Raw genomic sequence first — 20,753 nt, 5'->3', positions numbered from 1 at the left:
CGATGGTAAAGCTGCAGTCTCTATGAGTGATTGTTGTAGTAATGTAATCCACCTTTTGGCATTAATGCAGGCTGAGGCAGCGTCAAACTCATATTGTCCCTCATAGGGAGGGGGTGTTTCTTTAAAATTCGCAATGTTTTAAGGTTTATTGGATAATTAAGACATTTTAGGTTCCTAATAAAGGTTCTACATGAAGTCTTTTCTGAAGCGTTCCACCAGAGAGATAACCAAAGAATCATTAAGGGTTGTAAATATTCTAAGAAGGTTTGCACATTTGTAATTGTGCTGCTTACCATTTGTAGTTTAATGGTAAATGATACATTAATGATATCTTTAGTTGGGAAAATGTTTGATTTGTATACAGAGAATCGTTTTGAAAAATTATAATAATTACATTATTAAATGAAAGGAGCAGATCTCACAATAAAGACACAGTGTGTCAGCTCTAATAATAATCATTTCTTTTTGCAAAAGATTTAATTTCAGCTGTTATTGTACTGTATTGTCATTTTTCATGCATTATTTTCTTAGCTGTCTTAATTGCATTTTCCCCTTCTTTGCTTATTTTTTGTGTCCAATCTGAATCATAGAGAACAAATGAAACGAGTGATGGATATTACATTACATCTTCATTATGTATCCTGTGACTCACATAGCAGGCATGCTTGACTGCCTTTGTTCTGAATGTCCAGTGGTTGTGCGTGCGTGCGTGCGTGCGTGCGTGCGTGTGTGTGTGTGTGTGTGTGTGTGTGTGTGTGTGTGTGTGTGTGTGTGTGTGTTCCGTGTGTTCTGAAATGCAAACTGAAGCTCCTTATCAAAAAGCATTTAATGAATACATTCATGAATTTAACTTTTAAATAAAAAGAATGAAACAAAATAATCAGTTTAAAAATCATGTATTCTTTGACTTACGTGTCAGCACATAAACTCTAGTTTTTGCCAGATAGCTTTTACAGAATCTGACAAATCTGTCTCACTAGCATGAGGATATGTTTTTCCATATACCACAAAGCACTTAAGTAAGATTAACATCTGCCAAATGCTGTAAATGTAAATGCAATATATATATAAATTTATCTAAATGTCTGAAATTAGATCATTACAAGAACATCAAGGTATTTTTTTCCTCTCTATCAAAGATAAGTTCATCCAAGCATTGCTTGTCAAAATCACAGTATGAGGCCTCTCTGTGTGCAGCACATAGGGTCTGACACCCCGCTGTGGCCCTTAGTTCATGTAGTACAGAGTCTGCAGTCTAATCACTGCTTTAGATGTCAGGTGCATGTGCTGTGTCCCTGTGGCATCTCAGCATACTTCAACTGACCCTGCAGTTTTGTAAATAACATAAGAGTAGATGCCACACATGCACACAGGTTCTGTTTGTTCCTGCTCTCTGTGTTCATATACTGTATAGTTCTATGCTAATCTATTACTTTATATAAATATTTTATACTTTTGGATTTCCCCCTGGATTTTTTTCTTCCCGTCTATATATTTTCTTGTGAATGTTTTATTATAACATTTCCCCTTCCCTCTTACCCCATCCCTACCCATTTCACTTTCTCTCTCTCTTTGTGTAAAACTATGCATCTTTCTGACCATAGCCAAGCCCAATGTAGCTGCCTTCAGCACTTCTCTCTCATTGATCTTGCTAATCCTTGAGACGTTTAGCTGACATCATCTTTTCATCTGCTCTCCCTATGTTATTCTAATTCATTATGCACATGAAGGGATGCTGCTTGTCTTCTCTGCTCAACATGCTTTTTCCTCCACTGAGCATGTCTGCACACAACAGGCCCAAAACAAGATAAGTCTGAAATTAATGACCATTCAGAAGATCAGTGCCTTCATATGCTGCTTTCATCTGTCAGATGCTAAATTGCGCTTACTGTAGCTTGCTCATCAATTTGCTCCGTGACAGTTATGACTGTGTCTCAAATGTGTTGGCTAAGATAATGTTTTACCTTTGTTTAATTTGAAATCAAAACGGTGCTCTTCAAAGTTGATGCATTTTTGTAGCCGCTGTTGCCTGAGGCTCGCTCAGGGTCTTCAGGCCATACATTACCATGTACCAAATGACTGTGTGAAAGTGCAGCACAAACAGAATCCAGTGGAATAATGTCACATCAGACAACAAAAGCCCCAGATGACACATTTACACATGCATACATGCTGTGATACATACTGTGACATTTGCTCAATATCTACCTAGAGAGAGGGGTTCGGGGGGGGCTGGAGCTAGGCAGGTGAGAAACGAGATGAATGTGTGTCGCATTCAGCCGTCCATCCTAGAGCACAATGGTGGCTATTTTTTCTCTATGATGGACAGATGAGCATACCAACTTTGAGCCTGATGACTCCCACCAGCACCCCCCTTCACTTTCTTGTCCCCTCAGGTCTTCATAGGCTACCGCTCAGTAAATGAATCCTCTGGTCTCAACATGTCAGAGGTATTTTCTTTTAAATCTGTATCCACATTTCCTGACAGCTTCCTTAATCTTCAGTGCCACATACAAATGTTGGCCAGGCAGAGGGAATTTGTAATGTGCCACTAGTGCTCACTGATCTCTCTCTCCTCATGTACCTTCTTACCTTCTTCTCATACCACCTGTGTTCTGCCTGAAATAAGAGAACCTACAGGCTAGTTGTCTGAATACTTTTTTTTATCCCATTATTAATATGCTTGTGTTTCTCTCCATCAGGCAGATGATGTGGTGCAGACAGAGGGCTCCCAGCAGCTCCAGCTCCAGCCCTCAGACTCTTCAGAGAAACAGCAGCCCAAGCGGTTACATGTCTCCAACATTCCATTCCGCTTCCGTGACCCGGACCTCCGGCAAATGTTCGGGGTGAGTATCTAAGTTCAGCTGTACACTTTTGATATGTTTCATGAACTGCAGAGACCATCCCTTTTATAAACATTTTTGAAACAACTGGAAAACAGCAGCATCTCTGTGGATTAGTATAGATATATTTTTTCCTATTGACATTTAACACCTTGAACCTTATATGTTACAGACTTGATTTTGCATTCTATTAATCTTTCTATTATTCTTTATATTAACCTTTTGTTCTATGTTTATGTTCTGTAAAGCTGCTTTGAGACAATGTCAATTGTAAAAAGCGCTATACAAGTAAACTTGAATTGAATTGAATTGTACTTAAAACTTGTGTGTGAGACAAATCATACAATCACGCATCTAGAGCCAGACATTTCTTCCTCTGTTGAAAGGGAAGGCTTGAACCCACCAGTAGGGTTTGAGGAATGACAAAACCCGAATTAGACCTTACATGGCATCCGCTCTCCTGCAGTACTTGAGCATGCAATGTTCATTCTCCCTGTTTGAGCCGCCCTACACTAAAAGCACTCACTGAGCCACTTACAGTACATATGGTATATTAAACACAGATCACTTTTGAATATAATGCACATTTTGTCATCTGAGAAAACACCAACGATTTACTACGCTCATAAAACAAATGCCTGCAGCTAGGATAGTTCCTCACATTATACGGTAGAGACAGAGCTGTCAGTCATCTATAAACAGAAATATATAATAGCATTGTTCATTCTAATCATTTTGCTGTCAAGGAAACATTGCCAATAAAGGCAGAACAACTTCAACATTTAGACAAGGATAAGCTTCAGTTATCCCATCTAAAAAATATTCAGGTCAGTCACCCTAATATTCCCCTCAGACCTATGTACTTCAGCTGAGTTCTCTTCAAATCTTATTCTTCACATCAGTGATAGTGTGTCCTTGTGTTGATATTGAAAAACAATGACTATAGCAGGTAAGTGGAATATAATTTTACAGTAATTTTAACAATCATATTCTTAAGACCAGTCTCTTACAACAGCCATGTATATCTGGGATGACAGATTTCTACAAATAAATTCAAACATCTACCTTTCAACCTTTTGCACAAAATTTGCTACAACTACATTGCAAGGGCATTGCTTTAGAGTACAGCAAACTGAGCAATTAGCTGTTAAAGTACAGCAGAGTATAAGCTAGCAAATTATGATATAAAATGAAACATAATTCAGTCATGTAAAACCACTTTATTTTGGATAGAATTCTTTATTTTTTTACAGTACTGCCCCTTACATGACACATACATGATGCATACCTAGCAAGTTAGCAAGCTTACTGACCACAACACAGCCAGAAAACCTGATGGATTTCTTCAAAACATAAAACTAAGTTATATTTTTTACCAAATATCAGGAGACAATATTACGAAAGCTAACAGATATGGTAGATTAACATCTTTATTTGGAAAATGTTAGGGTCTGCTCAGTGTCACTATTGCCCACAATAGCCACTAAAAATTTTGACATACCTAATAGGTAATAAATCACATGTAAAAATGTAGAGATTGTGATGTACCTTTTGTGTCTGCCTGTCAAAATACAGTATGTTTAACTACATATGTATGCATGTTCAATAGCTTAATATGACCCTTTGTATGTGTATGCTTTACTAATACCCATGTGTGGCTAGTAAACAGAGAAAGATACAGTTTGACATTAAATTAGTAGCAATCAGTGAGCGAAAGCAAGTAAATGCTGTGCACTGGCAGAAACTACAAACATGACTGGGAGAAGACCAAAAAAAGCATATTGCTGTAAGTCTTCGCTTGTTAAGAGTTGGAGCTAGCATTTACTTAAGGCAAAGTGTAAGCGACAGTAGCATTTTTAATCTGATGAAGCACTGTGGATTCACAGTGAGTGCTGAGCTTGGAGAACATCTGTTCCCGCTTTGTTCTCTTTTAGAGAGACGTTCTTCTTCACTTCGCTTCCACTCTGCCCAGTATTGATGTAAGGAGCAGGGTCTCCTCCAGTGGAGACTTTTCAGTGCACTTAAAAAGTGAGAGTTGGATTCTCATTAGCTCCTTGTTTGCTGACAGCTCCTGTGTGTGTAAGAGCTGTTGCAACACTTGCTGTGAAATCTTGCAAGGACCCAAGGGCACAATTATTGCATGTCATCGATAGACTAGTGGGAATGGATGACATAGATAGACATGGTGCATCACTCTAAAATTCTTCATGAACACAGAAACTGGGAGGCTGCAATAGTTTTAGACAAACCAGCGGAGAGAAGTATCAGCAGTACATAGCCATGGAGTTCTTAAAGTTCTTAAAATCACAAAAAGAACCCAGTTCTTCAATAAGAAATCAGTTGACTGTGTGGACTGATATTTTTACTGCCCCCCTGCAGTTTTAAAGTAAAGTATTAAGAATGTTTTGCAACTTAAAACTATAAAAAGGACAAAACAGTTTCTTTATACTTTGAAAAGTTCCCCATCTAATCCTGCATTTAATAATTATGATTCAAACATTTCAATTTTAGCCCAAATCTAAACTTTTCTTGGTTTAGAATATAAGCCTCATTTCAGTCACATCAGCAAGTTTGCCCTATTCTATTTCCATCAGGATATTTTATTCTTTTGTGCAGACCTTCATCAAAGTTAAGCCATTTTGCTAGAATGGAGAATTTGGCATCCAGCAGCAGAATATATCAAGGCCATACAAAAATACAAATTTATCTCATCTTAAGGTTTAATCATGTGCTTTAGTGAGAAGATAGGTTTTTTTGATCTTTTCATCCAAGAGGAATGAAAATTCAATTTAGATTCTCAAACCTCTAATTTGATGACTCTATTTTCACATGAGTACATTGGCATGGGACATAGTCAAACAAAGAATGAAAATTAAACAGGCTTCATTACCCAACCTTATTTGAGCCTAATTTTATAATTAGAAAAAGACATCCAAAGCAATTACACCAATGGATATGTGGGCCTAATGTTGGAGAATAAAATGGGGTTTAAAGCACCACCTTGGCGATTCCACACAGGAGCTACTGAAACGTGATTGAAATGTCAGATTCCTCACTCCAGCGCTTGTGTGTTTTTTTGCAACTCCAAGCATCCAGCGCCTGAGGAGCTTTCATTAAACTGTAACTACTCAGGCAGTGAAGACGGCCACCAACAGCACTTTGAAGTTCTATCATGACAATAATGAGAAAAGCTCAGTGTTGCATCTAATTCCATATTAAGCCCAATTAACAGAGTGATATTCCAGAGCCTAGATGAAAGCAAGTTATTCCTAGTGGAAACCCAGATGTTTGAGTACTCAATCCAATAGTTAACCTCCCGCAGGCAGTCTGTACTTTACCTGCAATCTACAGAACCCTTGGAACCATATGGTTTCTACAGGTTACTAAAGGGTTTGTATAATGAGTTTATAATGATGCCTACTTATTCCTAATTTCTTAGTTTAGTAGCTTTGTTGATTTAGAGTGTTTAGATTGGTCTATACACTGATGACTTGTTTTTATGCACTGTGCATCTTGCACCTTTCATATATTTGGCAATTTACCCCAAATGGCTTGACTGGAGTTGCCAACTCTTACAATATGAGAACCACCCACAGTCCTTACACCCACAGTCTCTCAGTGATCCTGATTTCACCTGTGTGGTTATGAAATCTGTCTGCTGTTGTGGATGGCAAAGCCCATTGTGATGGTTCTGCAGCAGGGGCACTCACTCTGTGTGGGAGAGTCTTCACTGGGGAAATATTTCAGAGCTTGCTAAACCCATTAGGGTGGATTAAAACTATTAGCATCCACAGATTTTGTTAAAAGTGACGGCTGTGGTCATGAATGGCTTCACAATGGGATCCAAATGGACATGCTTGATGCTGTTTCTGGCAGGGAAAAAATGCCTTAATTTGAACAAATGGGATGTATTTGTGTCAAGAATTTGTATCAATTGTTTAGATTTAGCTCTGAAATTTGAATTGGACCTTGGAAAATGAGTTTGGAGAAACAAGTGGTGAAGTGGAGAAGCAACAGGCAAACTGAAATTGCCACTTTCACCAGTAAACTAGTTATTCTTTCCCAGCACATGCAGAGTCAGTTAAGATTAGAGCCATGCTCTAAATTTGTTGACAAAACCCCCTCCTCTCCTCTAATAAAGACACACACATGCACATACAAATTTGGTGCTAGTCGCTCCCTATGGCTGATGGCTGGAAGCATAAAAGGCAGCTCTTCTTAACCTTATTAGTGATCCAGGCCCTCGATCAATCCCATTGAGCCACACAGTGCCTGGAAGGCCCATTTCTTCCCTGTTGTGCTGAAATGAAGCTGCCGTGGCCTGCTTGACAGGGTAATTAGTTTTAATGAAATAATATGGCCATTGTAGACAGCAATTAAAACCTGCTTTCATTTCACCCATTAGAGTAACTGAAGGTTTCTCTTTCATTCTGCAGTGTTCCATAATGATGCCCATAGCAAGACTGCATAAATGGGATCCTTAGGTCCCTTGTCCCTTGAGAAAATGCAGGCAGTGTGCCAGCCTGATACCTCTTACAAGCGACCACCAAGGTGTAGGTGAAAAAACCTCATCCTGTAGTTTAGAATAGTTTCTTCCCAGATATCATTCTGGGTCTTACCCGAGCTTATCTGAACTCCAGAGCTTTGATTATCCAACCCATATACTCTGCCAACTTTTGCCACCCAGCCCCTCACTATTACTGACTCTTTAATGGAATGTTTGTCTTTCACTGTGCGGACTTTGCATATACTACACAGATTTGTTTATCCATTCATTGAAATAAAACAGTTTGATTCATCATCACAAAGTTAGATTCTTAACCAAGGCTACTGATTAGTAATGTGCGGTTAATACAGAGTGGGAGTAACCAAAAAGCAATCCATGGAGTGGAGTAACAAATGTACCGTATAGACTTTATAAGTCCTAAATGAATCTTCAGGCTAACTTACCCTCAGATAGTTTACCTTTAAATCTGACACATCACACACTTTTACATAAAACTTTTCGCTACACCCAGCAGTACAGCCTTCAACTGAAGCAGCAAGGAGCCGAGTCAAAGGTCACGTGTGGTGAAATGTATGGGGTTTTTCTTCTGGCAAGTATCCAGGCCGCATATCCATAAACTATACGTTGTGTCTAAACCACAATCTCAGCTGTGACTTGTCTGTGGTCAGCACATGTTCTCTAATTCTAATTAGCAAATAAAAAGAAGGGATTGGGCATTTCAGGGGCATCAGATACAGATGCACAATGCAAATGGCTAGAAAATAATAACCAATGTGACACACAATTACCAAGACAGAATTCGTCATGGTAATAATAAACAAATACACAGTTTATCATGGGCTATGATGGCTCCTCTACATCCAATTATCCAATTTAATTGAGAAGAGGTGGTGAGTGTTAAATCTTGCCAGAAATATGTTATCTTCTGGTTTTATCCAGCTGTGTTTTTTTCTTTTTATCAGGGTGAACACCACAGAAAATAACAAGCCATTGTGTGTCATTAAGAGCACTGGTGCATATACAGCATGGTAGTGCTCTTTTGAAAATTTTTCACCCATCAGCAGAATAGCCGGTTCATTCCCTCTACAGTGCACAGTTAGGACTTTCCGTAGAGGTATAGTCATATCAGCTAGCCTCATTTAGCACATTTCGATGGCTGGTCACTGATAAAAGTGTTTGAGTTCGGTATCTCTGTGTAATTTTAGTCCAACAGAGAGTGACTTGTGAAGCTTCTCTACTTCGGAAGTAGCTCCATTGAGCAATGGGTATTCTATTTTAGTTAGCTCTGCAATCAAGTGCTCAAGTTTCCTGACAAAGTGCAAAAGAGATGAGTTCTAATTACTTCGTCTCTCTTCTCTCCCCCCCCCCCTCTCTCTCCCTTTCTTTCTGCAGCAATTTGGGAAAATTTTAGATGTGGAAATTATTTTTAACGAGCGGGGCTCTAAGGTAAGTCAGCTGGAAGAGCAGCTCTTTGTCACTTCATCCCTCTCTCTCCACACAGGTCCCCTTTCCCTTCATGAGTCGAGTAATTACAGCTCTCACACAGCAGCCACAAAGTGACACACACACACACACACATAACACTGTGCCAAGCCACACTCGTTCAAAGGTAGCTGTGCACACAGACAATTGTGGGGTTTCGGCTAAATTAGTGTCAACTCACCCAGTTATAATTCAGTGGAGTGTCTGACCAGTGCACAGTGAGTCTCCCTTTAGAGCTGTCATACACTGATTTAAAACAGCTTGTCTGTTCGGCTCTTGGAAATCTCGTGTATTAGCTGTTAGGGATATGTAAAAGCAGTCTTCTAGACAGACATTCTTCCGGATAGGACTACAGACGATAGAGGACTCATTATGCAGTGAGAGCTGCATTTACATGAGTTCCTCACTCTGCCTATCAGCTTTGTTAATTTACTTAGTTTAATCATGTTCAGTGAAAAAAACACTGATTTTGAACTTACTGTAGTATCAGGAGTCATGTCACTCATAGTTCCTTAGTTTTGTTGTTTTCTTATTTAAAACTGACATATAGAAGTGTACATTTGAGATCTTGTCTGCTGTCACCTTATGTCTTCCATGCAGCTTTCAAAGCAGTTACTAAGGCTGTATATATGAAATGAATCATTGGAGTTTGAAAGCTCTTCTTTGCTGGGAATGTCTAATAGCAAGCACTGGATATGGTGTTTGGGCTGTAGCTGACCATAATTTACAGCTGCGAGGGAAGGAGGGAAGATGAAAAGAATACAGAGAGTCTCTTTCACTCTTACTTTTTATCTTTGTGTATGTGTGTATAGGCTTACAGCATATCATTTGTTAATAAACATGTACTCATGTAGGGAGAGCAAACTTAAAGTAAACTAGTAAAGTAAATCTCATACATAATGTACATATATCAAAGGGTTTTTTTTTTGTAGAGTGATTAGTATTCCATGTCACTTCTTCTCATAGCTTATTATTATGTGAAATTCTGTACTTTCTCTTTTAGTGTCTCTGAATCACTTCCTGGATGAAAGTTCACCTGTGACTAATGCTTACCATTTCCCTCTTGCAATTCCACTTACAGTTTGTCTTTTTCCTTTCTCTGTCTCTTTTCCTTACTTCTTACTTGCTTCATTTGTTTTGGCCACTCCTATCACAATTAGGGCTTTGGTTTTGTAACTTTTGAAACAAGTGCAGATGCAGACCGTGCCAGGGAGAAACTAAATGGTACAATCGTAGAGGGACGCAAAATCGAGGTGCTTTCCAAATTTCCTACATTCCTGCCTGCCTCTTTCTCTTATTCTGTTCTCCTAATACTGTACCTGATGCCCTCTCTTGCATGATGCATGAGTGTATTGTGTTTGAGTGTATGTGTGTTTTCAACCTTTATTAATTCTGTAATATTATTTATACCTTCAAACACTGAATGAATTTAAAAGTATATATGATCGGAACAGCTGTTTTGTATATACATGCTAGAAATGGCTTCATCTTGGCAGCCTCATACACGTGCAAGCTTGTTTCAGGATTTTTTTGATATTTGGATACAACTCATTTAAGATCAGGCCAAGTTTAGTATATGTTTTAATTAAGTTCATCTTGGGAAATCAGTGTTTCCAATGAGTGTTAGTTTTATGTTTTAAATCTTAGCTGCTCATCTCAAACAGACAGTGGTTATTTTTATTACTGTTTGTTTTCTATATGGCACATGCATCTCTCTCTCTCTTTCTCTCTCTCTCTCTCTCTCTCTCTCTCTCTCTCTCTCACTCTCTCTCTCTCTCTCTCTCTCTCTCTCTCTTTCTCTGACTCTCGCACATCATCCCTTTCCACAAACCTATTAAGATTTTCCATAGGGCAATTAAGATAATTCACATAATGTACAAACAATACCAAGGCCTATATATCAAGGGAAAGTCGAGGCCAGTTGTTTCCTAAAGCTAAATGACCTCCAGTGGCCCTGTGGAAAGGAAAGCTATTAACGCTAATTAACACGAGGGTGAAATACTAACATGGTTCTTGTTGCCATCGGCCATGTTTGAATTCCCAGAGCAGCCCCCACCTTTGTTGAAGCTCTCTGTGTCGCATACTGTTTAGCTGAGTTCGGACAAAATACTTGTTTCATCTTAAAGTTCAGATAAAAGCTCATGATTATTTCTCTTGCCTTAAGGGATTCCATGGTTGATAATATGCACCTACACAAGGGGTGACCTTTTTTTGTGAAGTGACACGATTTGGTGTTTCTTCTCAAATCAGGTATCTTTAAGAAATTAGCACTTATTAAAGCAGTAATTATTATTAATTATATATTTATTAAAGCCGTAGTTTTACTCCACAACATCCCATTGACAGAACATATTAGGTCCAAAATGTAATTGCAGATTTGATGAATCTCCTTTAATACAATTAATAGGTAACTAAAAAGCCTCAATATTAAATCTAATGATTTTCATAATGGTGGGTTTTGATTTCCTCCACTGCAAAAGAATTTTAAAATCACAGGTCCTCTGGCTATGCTTTGAGAACCACTGCTTTAAGCAGGAATATCCCCCAAATATGCAGCGCATTGAACATGAGGACACCCCAGTTTTAGGTTTAGATTAGGGTTGCTAATAGGAATCTAAAACAGACATGGGAACGCTAAAAAAAATATTGCTTTACCTGCTGGACTAAACAACACATCGAGCTGTGCTATATCTTGCATGGTCATCTGTATGTGCACTCAAATTGTATTTTCTGTTTTCTACAACAGTGTGAGTCACTGTTTGCATGCTAGTGTATCTTTATTTTCTTCTTTTATCTTCTAACACTATGGTTCATATTTCATTCAGGTAAATAATGCAACAGCACGAGTAATGACAAACAAAAAAGTGGCTAACCCCTACACAAATGGTAAGTGATTTTCCATCACTTTTCTATTTATATATTAAGCTGCAGTGCCTTGAATCTTTACACACTTCAAAATAACAGCATCCTGCAAAATGTAACTCCACATTTAAGTGCATGCTGCCAGCCCACAAGCAACTTTGTGGCTTTTCCCCTATGCCACAACCCCTATCAAATTTATCTGGAGCGAGAATGCACCACACAGAGAATCTAGGGGTCACGCTATACAAGCTGCTTTGCCAAGCTCGCAGAAACTTATTGCTGCAGACTGGTAGAGAGGGAGAGAAGTGAGAGACAGAGAAAGAAAGCAGCACAGACCCCCCAGCACTGCTCTAGTCAGCCAATATGGAAAGAAAGAGGAGGCCATTTTACAGCCTCCATCCATCAATGACAGCGCACCAGATAACTTTCACTTCTCTCTCTCTCTCTTTCTCTCTCACGCCCCCCATCTCTATCGCTCACTCTCATTCTGCACCTCCCAATTTTCAGACTATTCTAGTGCAACCTTTCTCAGAAACTCTTCCTCCAATATTCTGTGTTAATCTGTTCTCTGCCCTTTCCTCTATTTTGACATAACTTTATTCTTTCATCTTGTCCTTCTTTACCTTTTTTCCCTTTTGTTTTTGAAGCATTACCTTTTGTTGATTGTTTGATCACAGTCAGAGTTAAACCGAAGAAAGTTTTCTGAAATTACTTGCTAGGTTAAGACATTAGGAATTTAACAGTGATTTATCTCGTTTTGTGTGTTCTGTGTAGGCTGGAAACTGAACCCAGTAGTGGGAGCTGTCTATGGTCCTGAATTTTATGCAGGTAAAATGATCCTTCTTTTAAATTCTTAACCTCCAGCTTACAGTTCAGTAAATCATTTTAAAGCATATTAATCATTTAGTACTTTTTTTATTACTATAACTACAGTAAGAATATAACTGGTTATGTGTACAAATACAGATATAATTTGGAGTCCTACTATTCATGTTTTTTTATTCATGTAGTTGCCCAACCGAATAAATTTCTTTCTAAGCTCCAAAATAAATCAACATCTTTACAATTTTTGACAGTCACTAAAGAAATGTGAAATGTCATTTTATTTAGTAATATTTTAAATTACTTAAAATATTTTTATTATTATTTATTTATTATAATAATTATGCATTCATTCAATTTAATTAATTATGCATGATCATTGTTTTGGAATGTAAGAAAGTCAAAACATACATTTATTAATTTTTTTTCTTTATTAATGACCACTATATACAACTAGATCCTCAATTTTGAAAAAAAAAAATGTCGAGAAACAGAATTAGACAGGACACTGAACACAGCATACAGAATACTATGAAATATAATGTAAGTGTTGGACCCATGAACAGCCCAGTGGAACTTACGGGGTTAATATAAAATCATAGTAGTAAGGCATATCAAAAAGCTTTGTTGTCTAGTGATATGAAAACTTTGAAGCCTCTTTATGACATATTTATGACAGCTGACTGTTAAATAAAGCTTACAAAAACATGTTGCTGATTTATTCTTGACACACAGAAAACATACAGTCAGAAATCTATGCAATCTTCCAGCAATATTTTAAAGATAATAATATCAATATTCTCTATATAACACATAAATACATATATTTTAAACTTGTCCTATGATATTACAGTCAACGCTGATAACTGTAGCAATGCTTTACTATTTACTGCTTGGACCATTAATGTTTTTTTTTTCAAACACAGACAAGCACTTATAGTGTTGTTTACATTAGGTAATTGAAAGTTAAGTTGAATGGCACTTAAAAAGTTGCTCTTATTTGAATGGCCTAAAAGCACAACCGATAACTACCATAATGTCAATTCCAGCACCGTCTATAGGTTCTTGCTGTTCTGTTTATTTCATGGACAGCAAAGATGTGCTTCTGGCTGCTAACAAGTTAATGAGATGAAAACAAGACCTCTGTTTACTTATCTTGCACACACACAGCAGTTTAGAGAACTTTGGTGGTTTAGTTAAATGAAGAGTGTTGACTTTCTGGCATATTGCTGTCCCCCTTACTCCCTACTTTCTGATTTCTTTATTGCTGTGTGTTCTTTGGATCTTTTGCATCCTAATGAGGGGGAAATGGTATTATTTCATTTGGAAGAAGTGCTGAGCACATCGCATCACTTTAACGGCCTGCCTTTTTGCTCATTAGACTAAAATCTGTTCATTCCAGGACAGCTTTACAACGAACCTCTAAATAACCGCCTGTGACAGAAAGCAGTCATTTATCATTTTCATTTCACTCCTTCTCCCTCCCCTACCTCCTGCTCTACCGCTCTCCCTTTCTTCTTTTCTCTTCCTCCCTCCCTCCTCCCTTCCTTCCTCCCTCCCTTTTCTCCCTCTCTCTCTCTTTTTCTATCTATCTTTCTCTCTCTCTCCCTAACCTCCACTTTCTTCCTCAAATACCTGCTGATACATGCTTACACATTACACTGCATATCATTTTACAAAGCTCCACTCCCTCATGCACCAGCTCATCTGAGCTTATGCAGTAGATGACACATGAATTGGAGTTGTTCAATAATTAAACATTTATGGGCAAAAATTAAATTATGAGTTGGTGCAGTGGTGTAGTGGGCAGCTCTGCCATCTCACAGCTCCAGCGCCTGCGGTTGAATCCTGAGCTCGGGTTACTATCTGCGTCGAGTTTTTCATATTCTCTGTGTGGGTTCTCTTTGGGTTCTTCTGTTTCCTCCCACCTCCCAGGAGAAGATTGGATACACTATATTGCCCATAGGTGTAAATGGTACATGCTACATTACAATGGACATTTATCCCATACAAGCTGTCAACTTTCCAGGATATTCTCTGAATCCACTGCATCCAAGGGAAAAGCAGTTGCTGAAAAATGCATGAACTTTACAATAATGGTCTATGTAATCTGCTGTGCATTTGCGGGAGCGTGTTACAACATCATCAGGACACAGCAACAACTTATAAAATGCATACAAATACACAAATCTTCCTCATCCACTCTAGCATGCTCATACACAGTATATGAGCACAAACCTTGCCATCAAATCAGATTTACTGTGGTCCGCCACTTCAGCGTCTTGGCTTGGGGAGCCAGCTTGCTTGATTTATTGGATGCTAATTTTTCAAGTCTTCTTAACACGCCACTAAAGTTTGCCAAGCCTAAATGACACCATATGCCTCCCATGCCCCCAGGGACAGCAGCGGAGAGACTACAAAATGGAAATAAGATATAGATTTCCCTGACTAATAGGGATTGTTCTAGAAAAGGCCCGTCTAAAATCACCCTCCTCCCTCCCTCTGATCCTTCTATATTAAAGAAAGAAAGAAAGAAAGAACGAAAGAAAGAAGGAAAGAAAGAAAGAAAGAAAGAAAGAAAGAAAGAAAGAAAGAAAGAACAAAAAGGCATGGTCAGTGCATTTCTTCTAGTATAATTATGGCTACATTTAATATACTTTGGGGGATGGGGGGCTGAAATCGGATGTAAAAGTGATTAATCACTGTTTATCAGTCCTAGTTTCTGTGCGGGAGATCAGCGAAATTGGGCACCATAAATCGTGTTGTGCTGACAGCGCACTCCGTCTCCATTCGTCCTGGCGCTACAGGTTTATTGTCCTCAAATCCCATTCAGGAGAATGACGGATGAGGGCCTCCAATCGCCTGCTTTTAACCTGTTCTAGGGAAGTCGGGCTTCTCCCTCCTGCAGCTAGCCCATCCATCCCTCCATCCCCTTCACACATCTCTGTCATCCCTCCATTGCTTTCTAAACTGAATGAAATACAGTGTAATATACTATTATTTCTCCATCCCTCACTTCTCTTCTCTTCTCTTCTCTTCTCTTCTCTTCTCTTCTCTTTTCTCTTCTCTTCTCTTCTCTTCTCTTCTCTTCTCTTCTCTTCTCTTCTCTTCTCTTCTCACCATTCCTCATTCATCATGAATTTAGGCCCCATACATGCTGATCTTACACTCACACCTTCATTTACACCCATGATGCTTCTCTTTTGACCTTTATGCTTTACTTTTCCATTTCCTGTTCTCCGTCACTGTGCCAGTCCTGTCATCCTTAGTGTCTCTTTGTTCTCCTCAGCCTAAGCAGAGTGAGTAGAGCTAAGCCAGGGCTGAGGGCTGAGCCAGTGATCCCTGCCTGGAGAACTTAATTGTGTAATCTAGGGTCTTTTCTCTTGAGTATGTCAGCCCGTGCTGGGTACACATGCATGAAGGACACCAGGGGAAATGTAATATTGATTGATTGACTGTGTCTTCAGCCAATGTATTCAGTGCTTGGCAGCACGTTGAGCCGAGACCAACAACATGAGATTAAAATGCAAAGTAGCTGGGAGGGAAATATTAATAGTGCTGCTTTTTTTTAGTTTTAAGTAGACACTTAAACATTTGCAAGGGAAAGTGTGACACATATTTGCTCCCAGTCATGCCCAACTGATCCAACTTTGCAAAGACACTGCTGGGTGACCTCATCTTTTATTACTGAGTAGTACTGTCACATAAGCATTAGTAATGTAACCCAGTACAGATAATGTATTCTAAATGGATTTTATATACAAATAGGAGGCATACTATGAGGTTTTTTTGGTTGGCTGTTGATTTTTTAAGAAAGTTCACCAGAAATGATCAGAAGGCCTTTGATTGAGTGTAGAGGTGTGCATTGGGATTTACATTTGTGTAAAGACGTTCATTACCATGAATGTGTACCGTTGCTCTATACATTTGCAGCATTCCTTTATACGTGCTTAATAACTCCATGCCCAGTCCGTCTGTTAGTCAGTCACTCAATCCGTTCAGGTTGGGTCAAGCCCACTTTGTGTTTTAAATCTGAATAGACAGATGACTATTTAGAGCACTAAAGGATCGAAGGTTCAGTGTGGTACTGTAAATACTTACCTTTTGATCTTATTATTGAAAACACAGTGAAGGAATTTGTGAAATCACTTTTAATGTAAAGACCTAGATAGGGTGTTAGCAAGCACGGAGTCAGTGAAGGAGTCCTAATAGTGGATGTCATTGCACTAAACTGCAAGGAAAGCTTTTCAGGTGGAATGATGACAGGTTATATTTAGACAAATGTTGCATTTTTCTGCCACTAGCACCATTAGTTATTGTCTTTCTGGATTTTTTTTTTCTAATACATACAGTTACATCAATACATTTTAGTTGAAGGTTTACGTGTTATGTACCGTTACTTTCTCTGCTTAGGGCATTGTTTGGTCTTCTGTTTAATCATGCTGCCAGTCAAAATAACAGCAACATATGAGGTATTAGTCAATTTATGCACCCGTATAGTTTTGCTGCTTCATGGGCTTTATGGGGTGTCATAACTGGCTGTGGTGATTTATGGCATATTATTGAATCAGTGCAGCAGGCAGACCCATAGCTCATTATGAGATTACATTTGTGTACATCATAGCACACACAATGCACACAGAAAATCAAAGGGAAAAATAAGAGCAGCATACGAAAGGAAATTCAGGATAAATTGACCATGGCCTGGCATATATCAAAGACCACTGCTGTTTGGCATATTAACACCGGCGTCCATAGCTTAGGAGGGACAAATTAAAATGTCAACAGCTTCACTCTATATCAAAACGAAAGACCAAACTCTTTACCTTCTGCCATCTGTCTTTCTTCTGCATCAGATAAAGGGGCACTACACACCACCCTGTAGCTGAACATTATTCTCTGCCTCACTGAATTCTCTCCTTTTTATTTCAAGAGCCAATTGTGATTAGCAGTCATTAACAAAATTAAGTATTTGGTACACATCTGCCTAGAGGTACAGCCAAGCAGTTGGCCTGCCGTTTGGATGTCTGAAACACGGTAAAAGTAGAACAAGATTCCAGGTGTTCATTCAGGAAAACATTAACTATATTAGCTATACAATACATACAAATAAATGTATTGTACTCGACTTGCATAGAAAACCACACACGACTTTTATATCCTTCAGTAATGATTAATGGAAGAACATCTTCAGGTAGAAAGTATTCTAATAGTATTTACTCTAGTATACATCAGGTCACAGTGTATAGATGTGTAGCATCAGCTTTGCCTAAAATCCTATGGATAACAACCTAGAATAATAAAATATAAAATACTGTTCATGAGGCTCTGTGGGCTCACTTTGTCACATCATATTTCACATTCATAGAGTTAGGAATGATGTATGCATTTGTATATTTTTCTTATATGAAATAAAATGAAATCCAACCAGAACACCCACACACGTTTTGAAGAATTTGCAATGATGCTTCTCAAAAAATAATATATCAATGTATAAATGAATATCGCTGAACCTAATCCACTAAATTTCAACCTCTGGGAAGCACAGACCCACAGGTCAACTGTGACCTTCTCTTCTCTTTTCTTTTCCTCTCTTCTCTTCTCTTCTCTAGTCACAGGCTTCCCATATCCAACTACAGGGGCAACAGTGGCATATAGAGGTGCCCACTTGAGAGGCCGGGGTCGTGCAGTCTACAACACGTTCCGTGCCGCACCTCCACCTCCTCCCATCCCTGCTTACGGAGCGTGAGTCCCACCATATAGCACACAATATCATTCACATGTCAATGTCTTAGAGCATATTTCTAATAGGCTAAGCCAGCCTATGTTTATTGTAATTCAGCTATTATTACAATAATATATACTATTCCTTGCAGGTCTATGTGATTAAACACAACATCATTCCTGTAACTTCAGAAAATACTGTTAAATTAAATTGCCCTTATTTTTACAGTTAAATTAATTTGTTTCTCAGTCAAATTATGAAGTAAATCCCTAACATATCAGCTAAGTAACAGAGCAGAGGATATGAGAAAACAACTTTCTAGCGGAAAATAACAATTACTCTACAATGTGAAAATGACCGTCATTTTTCATTTGCTGCAGTTCTTCTCAGCCTAGAGCACCCTTTTTTGTTTTGCTCTTTGAATTATTTCCTATCACTATTTCTACAGCAAAAGAAGTTGTATATACACATAACACTGATGTTTTCCGGCTTTCTTGTTTTTATTTTTGTTTTGTTTTTTTATTCACAGTGTGGTTTACCAAGATGGCTTCTATGGTGCTGAGATCTATGTGAGTGCCTTTCCTCTGCCTTTTTAGCCGTTGTTCTTTGTTCCAATTCTGTAAACAGACTGAAAGAAAACAGTGCTTGTGCAGGTTTCTGTAGTCATGTCTGCATGTCACCACACTTCCAGGATCGTTAGGATGACACCCTTGCATGCCCTGTCAGTGACCTGATGGAGAACTATAGCCTCCATGAGCAACTCTCTCCAGCATTGCTAGCATCTTATCTCTCTGCTCTGGCTGAACAGCTGCTGCTGAATGTTTCATAAGGCAAGGGTCAACATAGGTAGCCTGCACAAATCCACTAGGACAACCCTTTCATGGTCACAGAGCGCCTTGTCAAAGTCTCCAATACATGCGCTTCCTTCCCATGGTGACATAGTGAAAGTACATGAAGTAAAATCTTCTCAGACATGCCCTCATTTTTAGGCTCTAGTACTGGTTACATGAATAGTATGAACCATAGATGTGATCTCCCCTATTTCTTGGCTTCTGACTCGTCCGTGTTTCTTCAGCTGCCGTAGCTGATTGATTTCACTGGGAGGAAGGGCCATATCATGTTAGATAAGCTGGCTGCTTGAGTGTTTTTGTTTTGTTTTGTGAAGCACATTCTTATCTACTCCTCTCAGTTCATATTAAATTGTAGCCAAAAATTCTCCCATTCAATGCCAGGCCCATGCCCAAGCACAATTATTCTTGACAGGATGTCAGAAGGCATTAGACAGTCAGGTGATCAGAAGGAGTGAGAAAACATGCCTCCCTTTCCCAGGATTATGTCACTAGAGGGAAAATGGGAAGGAATTCAACTTTCAGATTTAAAGAAAGTGAAAGCAGCCAAGACAGAATAATGATGCCCGTTCCTACATATTTTGAGTAGATCTGTAACTAAAGATATCTATAGCTGCTTTAACATTCACCTCATAACCAAATAAACAGAGGTCCTGAATGGTGAGCAAAACCTCTGTACGGTCTATACAGAGGTTTTACAGTGACCTGATTTCGTTTTCTGACTTGCTCTGCAGCACTGGATCTACACAGATGACTGTCTGACTTTAATCCAAGACTGAAAAATGAGAGCGAGCATATATAATTTAGTGTTGAGTCTTGTATCAGAGGCTATGCTCGGTCTGACACACTCTATGTCAGAGCCGATATAATATATAGAAGAGATGTCAGAGAATGCAATAGCAGAGTGGAGATGGAAGAGCAGAGCTGTTTCATTTAAATAGACACTTTGGATAAACATCTAAGTGACTAAAGATACTTGCTCCCAGCAAGCAATTTCATTCAGTGTCTTTACAGCATAGAATATTTGTATTGCATTTGCCCACAAAGCTTGTTCTGAGAACATGGTTATCAGCCGAAACCAGCTGGATTGCTGATCTTCTTTGGTGGTTAATGATCACGGCTAATGATATTTGATGCTGCTTGCAGCACACCTATTAATAGCAGACTTATGTGAAGCAATTAATGGCTTTGTCAGATGTCATCTAATGCTTACACAAGCAATATTTAGCGTCTGTCATGCTTTGGCTTCTGTAGAGCACATTTCCTGTCAGGACAGCTCCCTTGGGCGTAGCGCCAAAGGATTCGTATTGGCCAGCCACATTAATTAAAAGGTCTTCCAATACCCTCAGCCAAATCTTTCATTTGGTTTCATTCACAGTAAGCAAGCATTGACTGGTTTTAAATGTTTATACCAGATTCCCACTTAAAATGCTGATCTATAGGCACCCAGTGCTACCATTTCGATTGATTGAATTGATGCTGAGCAGACAGGAATGTAGCAGGTAGCACGGCTATCATTGCACACAGAGCAGATAGGTATACGTGCTTGATTAGTGCACTGTGTGAACTATTATGTGGAGTCATGCATTGCTTTTAGTGAGGGAACCGTAGCTGTGTGATGCAGATTCATTTCCTATGTCATCTTGGTTCTGTAAAAAAATAAA

At 38.8% G+C, this 20,753-nt stretch overlaps 1 protein-coding gene across 8 annotated transcripts in view; it reads left to right on the top strand.

Moving 5' to 3' along the window:
* The window catches only part of rbfox3a (RNA binding fox-1 homolog 3a), a 323,538-nt gene that overhangs the window by 288,578 nt on the left and 14,207 nt on the right, over nt 1-20,753 (top strand). For 6 of the 8 annotated variants that reach the window (XM_027177421.2, XM_027177419.2, XM_027177416.2 and 3 more), the window contains 7 exons: nt 2,703-2,846; nt 8,743-8,796; nt 9,993-10,085; nt 11,658-11,718; nt 12,469-12,522; nt 18,129-18,261; nt 18,771-18,810. In XM_027177421.2, the coding sequence (XP_027033222.1) occupies nt 2,703-2,846; nt 8,743-8,796; nt 9,993-10,085; nt 11,658-11,718; nt 12,469-12,522; nt 18,129-18,261; nt 18,771-18,810 (579 nt within the window). The remainder of the gene's footprint in view (nt 1-2,702; nt 2,847-8,742; nt 8,797-9,992; nt 10,086-11,657; nt 11,719-12,468; nt 12,523-18,128; nt 18,262-18,770; nt 18,811-20,753) is intronic. The other 2 variants (XM_027177422.2, XM_027177424.2) reach the window with 2 other exon arrangements.

This window comes from Tachysurus fulvidraco, chromosome 8 (assembly GCF_022655615.1).
Source record: "Tachysurus fulvidraco isolate hzauxx_2018 chromosome 8, HZAU_PFXX_2.0, whole genome shotgun sequence".
NCBI lineage: Eukaryota > Metazoa > Chordata > Actinopteri > Siluriformes > Bagridae > Tachysurus > Tachysurus fulvidraco.
The sequence above is the reverse complement of the archived record's forward strand: the minus strand, read 5'-3'. Positions and strand labels throughout refer to the sequence as shown.